Raw genomic sequence first — 15649 nt, 5'->3', positions numbered from 1 at the left:
TTTAGTTCGGAGTATCAGGTGAACGTGTTTTGTGAGAAATGCCTGCTTTTGTGATCGTCACCACGTGTGTTGTTTATTCTGTTTGGTGTCATATGTGTCATCCTAACTATGTCCTTCTCTCTTGTGCAGTCTTGAACTGTTTTGTCTGATGCGCTTTTCCTTGTTAATCCGAATTTTTTTTACTCGTACGGACAGAAATTTCACCTGCTAACAACATACTTCATATATCATAATATCTTAACACATTCTAATTCAAAACACAGTGACCAATCTAACAAATAACGAAACCAAATGAGCAAATACACACATAATAAATGGGTCATCCCTTGTGTGCTGCAAGACACCAAAACATTTCCTTAAAAAAAAAAAACAACAACAAAAAATGACGTATTGGCTTTGTAGTGCAAGGACTTCACTAGAGTATATATTGTATATTTTATATGTAAGGAATTAAACAGTTGGTATTGTGCTGTTCTAGCAAAATGATCAGCGATGGGGTGCTGTGGTGACGGACATGAAATACAAAAAAAAGGGAAAACTTCATTTCCTTTATTTTACGATATTTGGAAATTTTTTATATTTAGTCAATATTATATATTTGCTGATATGTTAATATGAACTGGTTTACCAGGTACAAGGAATGATCCATACTGCACATAAATGAATAACACATCCATCAGTTGTATTTATTAATAGACTGATATTACACATACAGATCAATAACAAATGCCTTCAACTTGATATTTTTTTTGTTTTGTTTAATAACCCATCTTTGGGTCGTTCCATGGACATCCACAGGGTGGCAGCGCAGCTGAAGTGTGAAGCCTGGTGTCCTCTTGCGCAGTGTGTAATCTAAACCTTGTGCTTCTGTTACAGATTCCCCAGTACAATACGCTGCTTATTTCCATGATGATGGCTACCTCAGCCTTCCCAAACCCATGTTCCCACGCAGGTCAGGAGCTCATAGTCATTTGTGTAGTCAGAGTTACAGCTAAAAAGGTTTGGTTTTGATCTCAAATGCACATTAAAAAGCTTTTTTTTAAATTATTATTATTACTTTTTTATATTACAGTGCTCCTGAGTCACCTGAGACCATCGAGCTGGAGATAAACACACTTTCTGTAGACGGCCTCGTCCTGTGGCAGGGGGTGGTAGGTTCTGAACCGTATCGCGCTGTACACATGCAATCAACATGATATACCTAAACATCATTTCATATCTAAACATAGACCCCCATCCACCTCCAAAACTCTCAAAATTCAAAATCTACATTCAATTCTTCTCATTTATTAATCTTTTAGTCAATCTGTGTGTAAGTGTTTTAAACCAAATTTTCTTCGGACTCGCACATACAGTATATGTTAAACATTGCAATTATGTTCAAGGCACAGCTGATTTACATTTAGTCCCGCCCACAAAACTCCATAAAAGGTCAAGCTCACAGAGAGCTGAAAACAACAAAATGACAACTAAACCACGAAAGAGCACCTGTTCAGCGCAAGATGTCTGAGGTTCCTTTCAAATCACTCAAACGAAACGGCCGAGTCGCATAACGTTTTCATTTGTGGGTGTAATTGAAATAAAATAAAATAAACAGCGCAGTCCTTATAGAAATTTGCAGGAAATCGCCAGATATAAGATTTGAAGCCGATGAATCGAGGCTTCAAACATGAGTGTCTCCTTGTATGTAAATTTACACAAACTCTGGTAGGACACAAACGTTTTACCGAACGAGCCGGATTACTGTGAAGACCACATTTTCTTGTGTAAATGCTCTGGCGAACCATTTCCGAATAAATTCATAATCCAATTTGATAAATAAGGCCCATTTGGGGAGAAAACCAAAAAAGAGTACATACTTCTTCAGATTTTTTTAGTTATTATGGTGATATTATTTTCTATATTATTATATGTTATGATGATGATTTTTGGCCTTAGCATGGTTTCACTTCTAATAATTTAAAATGTACAGTAGATGAGTTACCCCAAGGCAAGCTGCGTAACATGAAGGGAAAAAAATCCAGTTCTGAAAATGTGAAATGATGAAAGAATGACAAATATCCTAGCTATTCATCTTGAAGCTGTATAATGCAGAAGATCGGCAGACTGGATTAATTATCTGTCACAAACTGACCTAATTTATGATATTTAATCTACATTGACTTTTTATAACCTGCACCAGTATTTTAACAGCATGTGACACACTGAGGTGTTAGCTTTTCCCACTCACTCTAACTTCTGCATTTATGTGATTTATAACTAAGTGGATGGTGAGCTTAAGCTCATTGACTCCTTGTGTGTGTCTCTGGGGGGGATGCTTGAACACACTGCATGTTACCCTGCTGCACTAACTCACCACGGACGTTATCCTCAGGAGCCCGAATCCGCTCTTAGCCTGCACAAGTCGCATGTTCGCAACAAGGCGTCGGCTCTCCGAAAGCAGACGCACAAACAAGTATGTTCCTCCAGCTGCTTACTACAGACGCCGTAATGCATGAACTTACAGATTGTGTGTTTGGAGCTCAGTTTGATCTTTGTCCAAAAAAAAAAAAAAAACTTCTTAAGATTTTGTATACACCATATTCATCGGATTTTATAACGCAGCAGTTCTGACGGTGTGAAATCACAAGTTTATATCAATTCGTTCATTCTAATGTGTCATCGTTTCTATAGTAACAACTCATTCTCAGGGATGTGGTGGATGTACCACATAACCAGAGCCTAATAATAAACAGGTTAAAAAGTGTGCTCTTATTTGGCAAAATAAAAATGAATAATAATTGCAATTAACTTTTGTGCAAGGAGACGTTTTATTTAACGTTTATTTAAGCAGTCTCCAGTGCCAGCACTTTTCTTTTTAGGTTTTTCAAAACGGGAAAGTCTTCAAGTGAGAGAACGACTAGGTATAGCTGCTATAAAGTAATTGCTAACAGGAACTATTTTGTGTAGTGGACAGTAAATGTTCTATGAACAGATCAAAAAGTACAGTCTGTCATACTATGATTAATAAAAAATGTAATTGTTGGCAAATTGCTGTGTTAAAAGAGGAATAAAACACGTCAGGACATGCTGTTATTTAAAAAAAAATAACATGCAGTAATTAATTATTTTCCTATAATTATATTTTCTATAATTGTATTTTAGTGCTTACTTATGCCCTATCAATTTCTTCGCTCTGAATATGTAGTCCCACCTCTAAAAGGACAAATTACATCCAAACAACTACCATTACATTGCGTTATAAGTGAGATTTGAATAAAATCGTGTTCTTTTCATAGTAGCGAGAAACATGGCAACCCAAAATCGACAAATTATAGACAAATTGTATTCTCGGCACAGATGACTGAAACATCTTGAAGTTTGTAGACCAACCAGGACTACGCTACTGTACCATGTGAGTGCATAAGGGAGGAAACAAGTGTGTAAAGCTTTATTCTTGTCAATCCAAGAATTGTATACAAAAAAAAGAGAGTCCAGTGCTCTGGCAGGAGCAAAGTAGCATAATCCATAATCAAAAAAAAAAAAAAAACAGTCGAGGGCAAAAACCAGGAAATGACTGAGTTAGAAAACTCAAATAAGACTTGGATTTAACATTACAAAAGCATGATAAGATTTGCAAAGATAATTTGCAAAGATACTCGGACACAACAGGCAAACATATTAAAGAACGAACACAAAACAGGTGGACACAATAAGATAACAAGAAAATGACATGACCGGGGTTGAGACCGGACCAAAACAAAGGCGCAAGGCAAAACATAAACATAAAAGCTCTTTGAGAACTAAGAACAACATATTATATAACTTATAGTTGATAGAATATGGTATATATTTAGTAAAGGAATGATCATGAATTATCACTGTCCATCAGAAACACATGCTCCAGTTATATTCTGCATGTTTCTTCGTGTCATATGTGAAGATTTTGTTTTTAACAGGTTCCTTTTGTTTGTGTGACAAATTCAAACCACCCAGGCTGTATTTTATTTGCTCTCTAATTAATTATTGCGTGGCTTTTGCATGCATCTTTAGTCACGGCCATTTTGTTTAACACCGTTCCTGGCTTGTTGAAAGTTGTGAAAGCTAAAACACTAAAAATATATATATATATTCATTAATGCTTGTATATTAATACATCATTTTGTTAACAAGCAATTTTTGAAACGTTGACACAACCATTAATAAACATGCTCTTAATTATACTTAAATACACTGTGTGTCTTTCTGTTAGTGATAGTAAGATGATTCGTGATTCGTTCAAACTGACCTTGTGACCTGCTTCCAGGGTCACAGCTGAAGAGAGAAGATAAAAAATGTTTCATTCTGCACTGTAACACTCTTTACAGGAATCAGGAGACCAAGGAAAAGGCAAGGATTTCATAAGCCTTGGGTTACAAAATGGATACCTTGTGTTCAGGTGAGTCACTGAATCGTTCACTAGTTGTATTGGACACGACCTGTAACACACAAACTGGCAAAAGTGTTTGTTTTAGGATTATATATTACTTAGCTCATACTTTGTTATTACACAATGCTATACCACAGTGTTGTTGAATTCTCTATTCTGATTGGTGAGAAGGTAAAATTGTAATCATTGGCAAATCGCTGTGGTACATTAGGAATAAAACACTGGGCTTACTGTTATTGGAAACTATTGGAATCGCACCAACCCATCATCGATTGTGTTTCCTATTTTTTAGTACAAGCGTTATAGATTTTAGATAGCTTATAGATTTTTATTTTGTGACTCCTACATTATCGAGTCAGTAAAAAAACATTAGGTTTCCAGCACAAAATTAAGTGTTACAGAAAAAGTGTTTGTGTTTCAATATAGAAAGCAGCATAATAGGTAAGTGACCACTTTTCAGACAAAAAAAAACATAATGAAGGCTGCTGGGTTTCGCTGCAAAAATAAGAAAGTCTCCAGAAGAACCGTGGCTGGTTCTGCGATGTCACATACCGTGGGTGGAGACGGAAGCAGTTGCGGGTGACAGAATCCAGGAAGAATAATCCAAAGGGGAAAGACAAAGTTCGTGGTCAGGCGATCAGGCAAACAAACAAAACGAGGCTAGGCAGAAATCGAGGTCGGGGACGGAAACACTGGTCAAAAGTAACTTTGTAAATGCACGAGAAAAGGGCTTAGAGAATGGTAGAGAAACAAGTCAACTGAACATTACTTCTCAAAGTTTCTTCGCGTCCAAAGTCTCACTTATGCTGTAGTGTGAGTGTTTGTAATGGGATGCAGGTGTGTGTGATTAGAGTGTGTGTGGGAAGTGTAGTCCTCAGCGGCCATGTTTGTAGTTAGCAGTGCCTCCTGGGAAACTGAGTCGTGGCTGGGCTGAGATATGACATGCGAAATACTCAGTACAGCACATTTCCTTATAAAACTGCACTAATTGTACCTGAGACTACAACTTTTTTTTTTTTAAAGCTAAGGATCATCAAACCAAATATTGACTTTGTTTCATTTCTTCCTCTTTACAGCTCTTTATAGTATTTTTTTAATGTAGAAACATTATATTCGAAGGCATTATTTCTTTGCATGTGCCCGAGACTTATGCTCTCATTGTACATTTACACACAAACGTTCCGTCTTTGCCCCACAGTTACCAGCTGGGCAGCGGGGAGGCAGAAATACTCTCAAAGGAACGCATTAACGATGGACTTTGGCACAAAATTACTGCAGTCAGGTACCTTTTTGTTTTTTTGTTTTTTACATTTACGTTCATTCACTTAGCAGGTCCTATGTTTTTGTACTCTTACTAATATCATCGTAGTATCTCCAAAACAGACACTTCGAGACATGAGCGAAAAGTTTTTCCTCTTGGTTTATCATTAATACCTAATTTTTCCGGGGTATTATTAGTAGCTTCATGGCAATTAGTCTATGTGACTGGATAGCACTAACCAAGATTAAGCCTGGATTAAATCAGAGTTTCTCTGTTAGTTCAAGTGCACCATTCTAAGCTTTATTTTAATATGCTTTGCATTCGAGCCACTATTTTATTCTGGTTTTAGTCTTACAGTGAATGTTTCACTTTCATCACCTTTCTCTCCGTTGTTTTATCTTACAGTAGAAACTGAAAACTTGAAATTGAGGTGGTTTACATTTTCAAAATGGCAGCATAGATAAGTTAGATTCTTACAAAATGTCCTCTGTTGGAAAGCTATTTTTGACTCCGAAGAGGAAATAAATGTATGGAGTATTGAGTAATGATGTGATGAAGGGATTGGTGAATAATATGAATCATCTCAGGTTGAGGTTTGAATTTGTGGGTAAGGTTTTAATCGTTGATTTGTTAGGTCATGTTTTATATAAGTGGCGCAGCTGAATGAATAACTGGACAAATTGTGTGTGTGTTTTGTTGTGAGCAGGACAGGAAAGCAGGGCTACGTTCAGGTAGATGGCAGGACGATTCAACATGGACAGTCCCCCGGAAGGAGTGTCATGGTGAACACCAAGGGCAACATCTACCTGGGTATGGATCACTTTACGTTACTAGATCTCTTAATACACGTTGCTGTAATGTGCTGATTGTAATTGGGAATCATATTACTGAGACTTGGCTGATAAATCTTCATAAAATTTTTTTTTTTAAAAGTGTGTCAAGAACCAAGAGTGTAAATGCCTCCCTGAAAGGTGACTGAAATTAGAAATATTATTGAAAAAGGAAGGTGTAGACAAACAACACACCAAAATCAGAAAGAAAATCATTAAAAACAGGGTCCCAAGTGGGGCAACAGAAAAGTGTTCACCCTATGCCATTCTCTTCCCTTGTCAATCACAGCGATACTAGCCAATCGTGAGTCTGTAAGCTCATGTAATGTATGTGGAAGAGGGCGGATAGCGCTTTCCGCCGACTGTGAAACATCAGCAGTAGTTATAAGATTTGTGTGGCTGGCTTCTCATGTCTTGGAGGAAGCATGTGCTACCTTTCACTCTCTCCAGTTGGTAGCTGTCGTATGATAAGGGAATGTCGTATGATAAGGGAATGTTGTATGATAAGGGAATGTTGGTGGGAATTGCCAGGTGACCGAATTGAGGAGAAAATTAGTCCTTTATTCCCGACATAAGAATATCTAATAGGCTACATGATTTAAGTGACATTTCACGTGCTGACATTTTTGCATAATTCATATAATTCTGATTCTTTGGCACCTGTGCATTATAATATTCAATTATACAATTAAATAATGACCTTATTCTATTATTTAATTAATTCTGCTCATATCTATCAAATGTCTATGCTTATTCAAATGTCTCTCGTAATTGAGACCTATTACATATGGATATTTGGTCAACTTGGTGCAATTGGTAAAATTACCACTACTAAGTATATAAAATGTAAGCATGAGTTTTCTAAAAACAAATTCCTTTCAGGAAAATAATCTAAGTGCTAAAATGTCATGCGGCAGCTTGCTGAAGTCCTTGGGGATGAAATGAGCTTTGGAAAAAGAAAAAAAAAACACGTGGCAAGTGTTATTGCATCATAAAATACAAGAGCCAATCAGGTTTCAATATGCAAATGAATGTCGTGCAACACCAGTCAGACTTGGTGCACTTCTACAGAGGACTTTTTCCTATGTTTTAATGTCATTTTAGTGGAACCCAATCAATTGGACGTTGAATATAGAACAAAATGATGGTCCTTTTAAATTTTAACTGGCTCTTGCGTCTATGGCGACAGGTGGAGCTCCAGACATGGCCGCTCTCACTGGTGGGAAGTTCTCCTCAGGTATCACAGGCTGCGTGAAGAACCTGTCTCTGCTTAACGGCCGGCCAGGAGAACAGCCTTCACGGCCCATCGACCTGCAGCTCCACGCTGAAGGTGGCAAAAACGTGCGGCGCTGCTCATCGTAGGCAAAGACGCTGCAGCGCCACCCAGAGACTGAGAAAATACTCTCTCACACACACACACACACACACACACACACACACACACACACACACACACACACACCGCAGGAGAGACACGGATCTCGGACACCTACAGGACTGCAGATGCATTTCACTTGCATTTTAACCTAGACACAGACACACACACACACACACACACACACACACACACACACACACACACACACGCAATACAAGAGACTGTTCTCATACACGAACAGGATCTCAAATACATTTCACCTCAGTTTTAACTTCCGTACACACACTTACAGCAAGAGACATACAGGGCTCTCCGTGACCGCCAAAGTGTTTTTGCTTTGTGTTTAACCTACACACTCACACACACTGATATATTCTCTTGGTGCCTTACTGCTGCCAAAAATCTTTTTTTTTTTTTTTTTTTTTTTTTTTTTAAACTCTGTGCTGCATAAACCAAAAGAGAGTGAGAGAAAACACTACACATTTCACTTAGTGTTGTGTAATGAAGGATGATTAACATGGGATATCAGTTTACATAGTCCTGCATTAGCTTTTGTTTTAGCCATGATTTCAAGAGAGAGAGAGAGAGAGAGAGAGAGAGAGAGAATATCCAAGAAAAAAAAATACATGACATGTCTTCACTGATGGCTCAGATCCTATGTGATCAGAAATGTTTTTACAGCACTGAATTTTTATTTATATGCATATAAATATATGGATCTATATTAAATATTTGTGTTGGGAAGGATGCTAATTAACCCTAGCCTGTTTTTCCTCGAGTTGATTCTAGGTCCTAATAATGTGTGTCTGAAGCTTGTGCGCTGAGCTGTGTTTAATACTTGAAGACTCCGCGGCCTTTCGTTTCCTCTCTGTTCTCTCTGAGACGGCTTAGACACTTCTAGAACACAGGGACGGGGTTTCTGTACACTGGGAAGGCCCTAGCTCCAAATACACTCCACATCTCAGGTGACGCCGAAGCGGAAGACGAGAGACACGTCGGAGGCTGAAACGAGCGACCCTTTTTTTTTGTTTGTTTTGGGAGATTTTTTTTAATACGCAGTTTCTGTTTTAAGAGAAATCATCAACCTTCCATACGTTAACCTCTAAATTACTGGTGTATATGAAAAACCCAATGGTGCTAAACACACTACAAGCACATACTCTTCTGTCTTCTGCCAATGACTTGCCTCTGTGTTTCTAATGTAACATGTATTGTAAGTAGCAAAAACCACAAGTTTGCAATAAAAGTATTTTTGCTTAATGCCAACCTAGACCTGAAGTACTGAGACAGTATTTCTTTGTTCTGGAGATGAAAGTGTTTCATTAAAATACATTTTAAGAGGTATATAATACACCGAGTTGCCAGTTCATTAGGTACACATGGATATAACATAATGTATCTGTATTGGTTTAGTGCTCCAAGTATCTGGATTTAACCTCGAATTTACTGTGGAGTAAACTGGAACCCTTCTGCTATGCCTCCAGTCACACAGGTGAACTTTTTTCATTAGGGGTCTAGATAGAACTTTTAAGGCAAAACAAAGGGTAGTAAATGGAGCCTCCTAGAAATCTTTCAGTTTGCTTGTACACTCTATAGGCAAAAGTGTGTGGACACATGACCATCACACCCATAAGTAGGTCTTCTCCAAACTGTTGTCATAAAGTTGGAAGCACACAATTGTATAGAATGTCTTTGTATGCTGTAGCATTACAATTTCCCTTTCATTGGACCTAAGAAAACCCAAACCTGTTCCAGAATGACAGTACCCCTGTGCCCAAAGCGAGCTCTGTAAAGACAAGGTTTGCCAAGGTTATGGTGGAAGAACTCAAGTGTCCTGCAAAAAGCCCTGACCTCAACCCCACTGAACACCTCTGGGATGAACACCTTTGTTTTCTATGGACAAACAACCCCCAAGCCCCCCACCCCCCCACCCCGAAACAGTTTCCCTTTTTTCTTGAGGTCTTGACCTATTCTATAGGTTACAAAATATAAACAAAATAAAATAATGTAGGGAAATACAGGGTTTATAGAAAACTATATTCTAAATGCCAGGCAAATGATTTAGTCTGTGAATCTCATCACCATCCTTTACTAACACCCTCCATTTGTAAATATGATTATAGGCATTGTACTCTGATACAAAATGTGGGAGTTCATGTCCCCCAATGAACTAGTGCACGGATTACACTCCGCCTCAGAAATGTGACCATCCTCTGGAAATTAAGCAACTGGCTTTAGTGTGGTTGCCTAAACTTGTGTAGCCCAGTGTCATATAACTAATCTCATCATATTAATAGGTTTTTCTCTGTATCTTACTGAACAATCCAGAACATTTCTTATGTTATACCGTTCATTTCTCGCATTACGTCTGCAAATGTCAGCCAAGGTTAAACATTGATGTCATTAAAGACTTCATGACACCCGAGCTATTCAAATAAAACAGCAACAAGTCTCCGGTTATGTAACTTGATTCTTGGAAATGTACAAGTTGATTCTTAGATTCATATCAAAACTGGAAAGCTCTTCAGTGAGCAAGATTAAGATGAATATACCAAGTAGAAATGGTGGAGACTGTGAAGTTCTAGAAAGCTTACTCCCGGATCCTTTCTCCCAACTAGAGGTATATTTAGGCCTCCAGCCTCCAGCCTCCAGGGGTCCCGATACATAAACCAAACACTGAATTCCATAAACAGAACATCATACCTATGGTCAAGCATGGTGGTAGAACTGTGACAGTGTGGGGATGCTTTGATGTTTCCGGGCCTGGGTAACTTGCAATAATTGAGGGAATTATGAATTCTGCTCTCTACCAGAAAATCCTAAAGGAGAATGTCCGGTCTTCAGTCCGTGAGCTGAAACTCAAGCGCGGCTGGATTGTGCAGCAAGACAATGATCCAAAGCACAGGAGTAAATCCTAGTCCTAGAAGTAAATGAAAGTCTGATCTCCAGTTATCAGAAGTGTTTGGTTGCAGTTATTGCTGCTAAAGGTGGTACAACCAGATGTTAAGTTTAAAGGGCCAATTAGTTTTAGACATTGGTGATAGATGTTGGAGAACTTTTTTTTTTTCTTTAATAAATAAATAAATAAACAAATAAATAACTGTATTGTGTGTTTACTCAGGTTGCCTTTGTTTTAGTATGAGGTATACACAAATACAGAAGAAATCAGCAAATATTTTTCTCACAGTACTGTACACACATTCACAGCTAGGGGCAATTTAGGCAATTGAGTAGCTGATACAATGGCATCTTTTTGTGATGTTGGAGGAAACTGGAGAATCCATTGGAAACCCACATAGACAAAGGGAGAACATGCAAAATTCCACACAGACAGTAATCCAAGTACAGGAACGTACTGGGGACCCTGGACCCTGCAATGCTTTATTGGTTGTATTGATTCTGTTTTGTTAAAGATACATTCCTCTTCTGGAACTGCTTTAGTATTGACACAGTGTATCACAAGAACACTGGGTGAAATGCATAAATACACTTGAAAGGAAGCCAAGGTTTTACACACACACACACTCCCACAGGGGTACGTTACAATAGCCAGTCCAGCCATAGGTGGAAGAAAACTAGAAGATCAGACAGAACACAGAAGTGAAACTTCTTGTGGCAAAACATGAACGTTAAAAACTGATTTTTACACCACAGTGAAACCTGTCTGTATAACTACAGATTCCTCATCACAAAAGAAGTGATCATAGAGGTGGTTGTTTTTCTAACTGTTTGTTATGCTAAGGTGTATGAGATTTGCAAATGGAAGCCTTTTAGCAGCCACCAAACAGAAGAGATTTTGTCTGACTGATTTTTACTGGATCTGTCCGTCACAAAACTATTTTTCATTCTGCTCACTTACTTGGTCGTGTTTGTATCTGGGTCGACATGCTGAGTGTTACTGTGTGAAGATTGCCAAACTCAGTGCTTAAGCAACAGTGATTGGACTGCTGAATTGGTGAAAAGTGGTGTCTGAGTTTGCAACTTGCAGAACCCTGCCGTGATTTTTAGTATCACATTGAACCTTTCACAGCTGCACTGCTGTGTGTGTTTTGCAAATTTTTGCTTACAAGAGTTTCATCAGCCTCAGAGTCCAGAGTCCAAATTGTGTAATAATGCATGAAATGTTTTTGTCCTCTAATAGGAATTATTTCCATTCTTTATGAATGGGTAAGAAATATATATAAAGTGCATCAAATGAATACCAAATGAACGGTCTTTCCACTTCATTTTATCCCCAATTGTTTTTTTGCCAATTCCCACCCACTATCTCCTATCACATGACAGCTACTGGGGAGGGTAGGGGTTACCATGTGCTTCATTTGAGACGTGTGAAACCAGACACTGCATCTTTTCGAACTGCTTTTCATGCTGCGTCACAGAGTAGCATAACACATGGAGGAAAGCACTAACCACCATCTTCTGCATACATGAGATCATAAATGCTCCCAATTCGCTATTGTCACTATGATTGACAGGGGAGAGAGAATATGCCATCCTTCCTACTCAGACAGCATGGCCAATTTGGCTCTCTAGGACTCCTGGACACAGATGGTTGTGGTGTGTTTTTTTTTGTCTGTTGTGTTACCACTGGAGAGCTAAAAAGATTTTATAATGGTTTTTATTTTTATGAATAATTTCTTCAGTTGTTTAGGTTGAATAATTGTGCCATAATTATGGAGTTAGCTATATATTTTTCTTCTTATTGTGGTATCTATTCCACACCATTTGTAGGTTACATGTTACGCGAGGTCTTTGTTTATTATTACAACAGCTTATCCAGTCGTGACATGAAGTTATCTTTATTCATGCTATTTTTATCCGGCTCAACACGAGGGATCTGTTATATTGGGAGATAAGGACATGTTCTGAATTTTGTTTGTGTGCTACATACCTGCTCACATCGAGACGAGTTCACAGCAATGACTCTGTAGTGAGAATTGTTTACCTTGTGAATACAAAGAATCTGAAGCAAATGTATTAAATCTTCTTAATGTTATTTCTACAAATACATAACCCAATTGATTTTTCACTTTTTATGCGCTTGGGTGTGTCTTTACTGTAGTTCTTGAATGAGCATGCATCAGTGGAAATACATGACATTTTAGAGTGCCTTAATTCTATGCAGTGAGGTTGCAGTGCAGGGCATTGGTGCTCCAGGGCTTCCTCCAAACAAGTGTCTTTGTAATTACAGTGTTTAATCTACAATAATTACCCAGTACACATGTCCTTATTATGTATTTTCTATTGTTCCTGAAACCTAGCAAAAGCTTGTGTACAAAAAGGGTTACTAAGAATTACCCTGCAGTGGAGCAACATTTCAATCCCACATTGTTTTTGAAAGCCAAAACGTCCTCCCCCGTAAGTCACTAAACAAAAGTGACTGTATTACTAGAGTACAAAGATCATGGTTCAGATTTTTCATTGAGACACTGATCATTTTTTTATTGCACTTTTTTTTTTACACATTAATTACACTGACTCGCTCTAATATTTAACCTTTATAATATAATAGTTATTATTTATTAACATACATGGTTCAGGTTGTTGGGCCACTAAACACACTGACCTACATATCTGCAGAGGGCAAGATTTTAGTCCGGTCATCATGTGATTATAGTAACCCAGATATAGTCATAAATCATTTTGCATGCAGATCTGCATAAAAAGTATAGTTATACTATAATCCAAATATACTCATCATTGCACTATAACCACACTTTGGTTATAATACTAACATTATCATAAAATCTGTATAGTGATATTTCCACACTAGTCCTAACTTCCCTGTTGTCATATACACACAACAGCCATATTTCCAATATAACCATAGCCCCACAGTCAACAACAGACATAATTCTTGTATGCTATAGTTGTATTTTCACCATAGTCATAACCCCAATATAACTATATTTACTTTATTTACTTTATATTTACTACTCATATTTCAAAATCTCAATATACTCCTAATTCCACTTTGGTCATAACTTTTACTAAGGTCATCACCCTAATATAATCATAACTACAAGATTTGTCATAACCCCTGAGATGACTCGAAGAAGAAATGGAGGAACCAGGTTCAGGGAATATGTAAGGGGAATGCAAGGATTTTGCAGATGGCTACCCTCATCCTGTTCTTTAAGCAATCTTGTTTTGCTTGAGGGTCAACAAGTCAAAAGACTGGGAGTTTAGACCTGAAACCTGGCTTCATGCCCTGTCCTGCTGAAAAATCCAGTCTTTAGCTATCACTACGCAAGCCAATCTAGTCAGGATGACAAGCTTTCTTATTACATGACTTTGCATTAATAGCAAATAGCAGTAATTCATAAGTTTTTTTCCTGGTTCTGAGCTGGCAAATATGGTATGCAGTTTTGGCAGCTTGTTAGCAATACCATATTGCTACTCTGACTAAAAGGCCATCGGTGGCACTCCAGTATTGCAGATGAGTTATTCCAGGCAACTGTGTTGGAAGTTACCTTCAGTATATGTAATGAAACTCCCTGAAACACCATCCCCCCTCCCCTAAAACACATACACACATGCTTCCCACTCAACTCTGACTTGAATTCTAGTGCAACAGGGAGAGCTTTCTCAATTTTTTGTCCTGATTGGGTGAACGTTGTTGGTTCGGAATAAAAGCAACAAAACAAAACAAAAAATCTGGCGGTCTCCTCTCCTTGCCTAGCCAGTAACAACAACACCAGTTTAACCAATATGAAAATCAAGTAACGGCTGATAGCAGTCAGGTTTAGAAACACTGTTTTATATGTTTTAAGAGGTTTTACATATTGATATATAAGAAGTATGATGAGTGAACTGGTTTTGCATATAGCATGCTACTCTGTTCCATCCATTCATCCACTTTCTGTACCACTTATCCCTCACAGGGTTGCGGGGGAGCCTGGAGCCGATCCCCAGGAACGTGGGGACACCCTGGATAGGGGGCCAGTCCATCACAGGGCACAGTTGCACACCGATTTACACACCATGCATACACTACAGACAATTTTGGAAATGCCAATCAGAATAAAGTGCATGTCTTTAGACTGGAGGAGGAAACCCCCAAAGCAAGGGGCATACAGGGTGAAGGCCCAGAGGTGCGAGGCAAACATGCTAACCACTAAACCATCGTGCCACCCTAACCTGTTCCTTAAGCAATAAAAATGACATGTTTTGCATGAGTGTAGATTAGACAAAGGCATCTAGGCTTTATGACCAGCCCTGATGAAAAATCTAGCTTGGTCTCACCACCAGCTGCCAATACACCGGCCAAACTGGTCAAGATGACAAGCTTTCTTATTACATGGATTGATGAATATTTGGTTTTCTATTTACTTCACTGCTGTCTTATTTTCTGCTTCTTTGGCAGCTGGAAGCTGGATGCTGGATTTGTCAGCAGGGAGTGGCTGTGTGCTATTGTGAGATGATCCTTGGAAATGATCATGATTTAAACTTTCTTTCAGCAGGATAATATAATACAGGACTTAAGAATTGAAAAGGTGAAGTAATGCAGAATTACTGCAGCTTTTTAATTACTTATTATTGTAGTGATGCACACCAAGAAGAGCAATTTATCTACTTTCATAATTAAGGAGATGTTACTGGAGTTGCTTGAGGGGGACAATTAATGTTTGAAAGAGAGTGGCAAAAGTCATCAGGATTATTTTTCCACTGAACATTCCATCAAACTTTTTTTGTTTTGGAAACACTTCTTAGTGACTTATTAGTGAGGCGAGGAGCGGTCATTGGAAAAAGATTGTACACCCTGCTTTAAT

The 15649-nt window shown here is 38.2% G+C and overlaps 1 protein-coding gene across 7 annotated transcripts in view; it reads left to right on the top strand.

The window, feature by feature from the left end:
- The window catches only part of hspg2 (heparan sulfate proteoglycan 2), a 123381-nt gene extending 114234 nt beyond the window's left edge, over window positions 1-9147 (top strand). For all 7 annotated transcript variants that reach the window (XM_053644092.1, XM_053644090.1, XM_053644094.1 and 4 more), the window contains 6 exons: window positions 877-952; window positions 1073-1151; window positions 4347-4417; window positions 5607-5690; window positions 6376-6479; window positions 7689-9147. In XM_053644092.1, coding sequence (XP_053500067.1) covers window positions 877-952; window positions 1073-1151; window positions 4347-4417; window positions 5607-5690; window positions 6376-6479; window positions 7689-7861 — 587 coding nt within the window. In that variant the 3' untranslated portion in view covers window positions 7862-9147. The remainder of the gene's footprint in view (window positions 1-876; window positions 953-1072; window positions 1152-4346; window positions 4418-5606; window positions 5691-6375; window positions 6480-7688) is intronic.
- Window positions 9148-15649: the final 6502 nt, after the last annotated feature.

This window comes from Ictalurus furcatus, chromosome 15 (assembly GCF_023375685.1).
Source record: "Ictalurus furcatus strain D&B chromosome 15, Billie_1.0, whole genome shotgun sequence".
In the NCBI taxonomy this organism is placed as follows: domain Eukaryota; kingdom Metazoa; phylum Chordata; class Actinopteri; order Siluriformes; family Ictaluridae; genus Ictalurus; species Ictalurus furcatus.
This window is presented reverse-complemented; position numbering and strand designations above follow the sequence as displayed.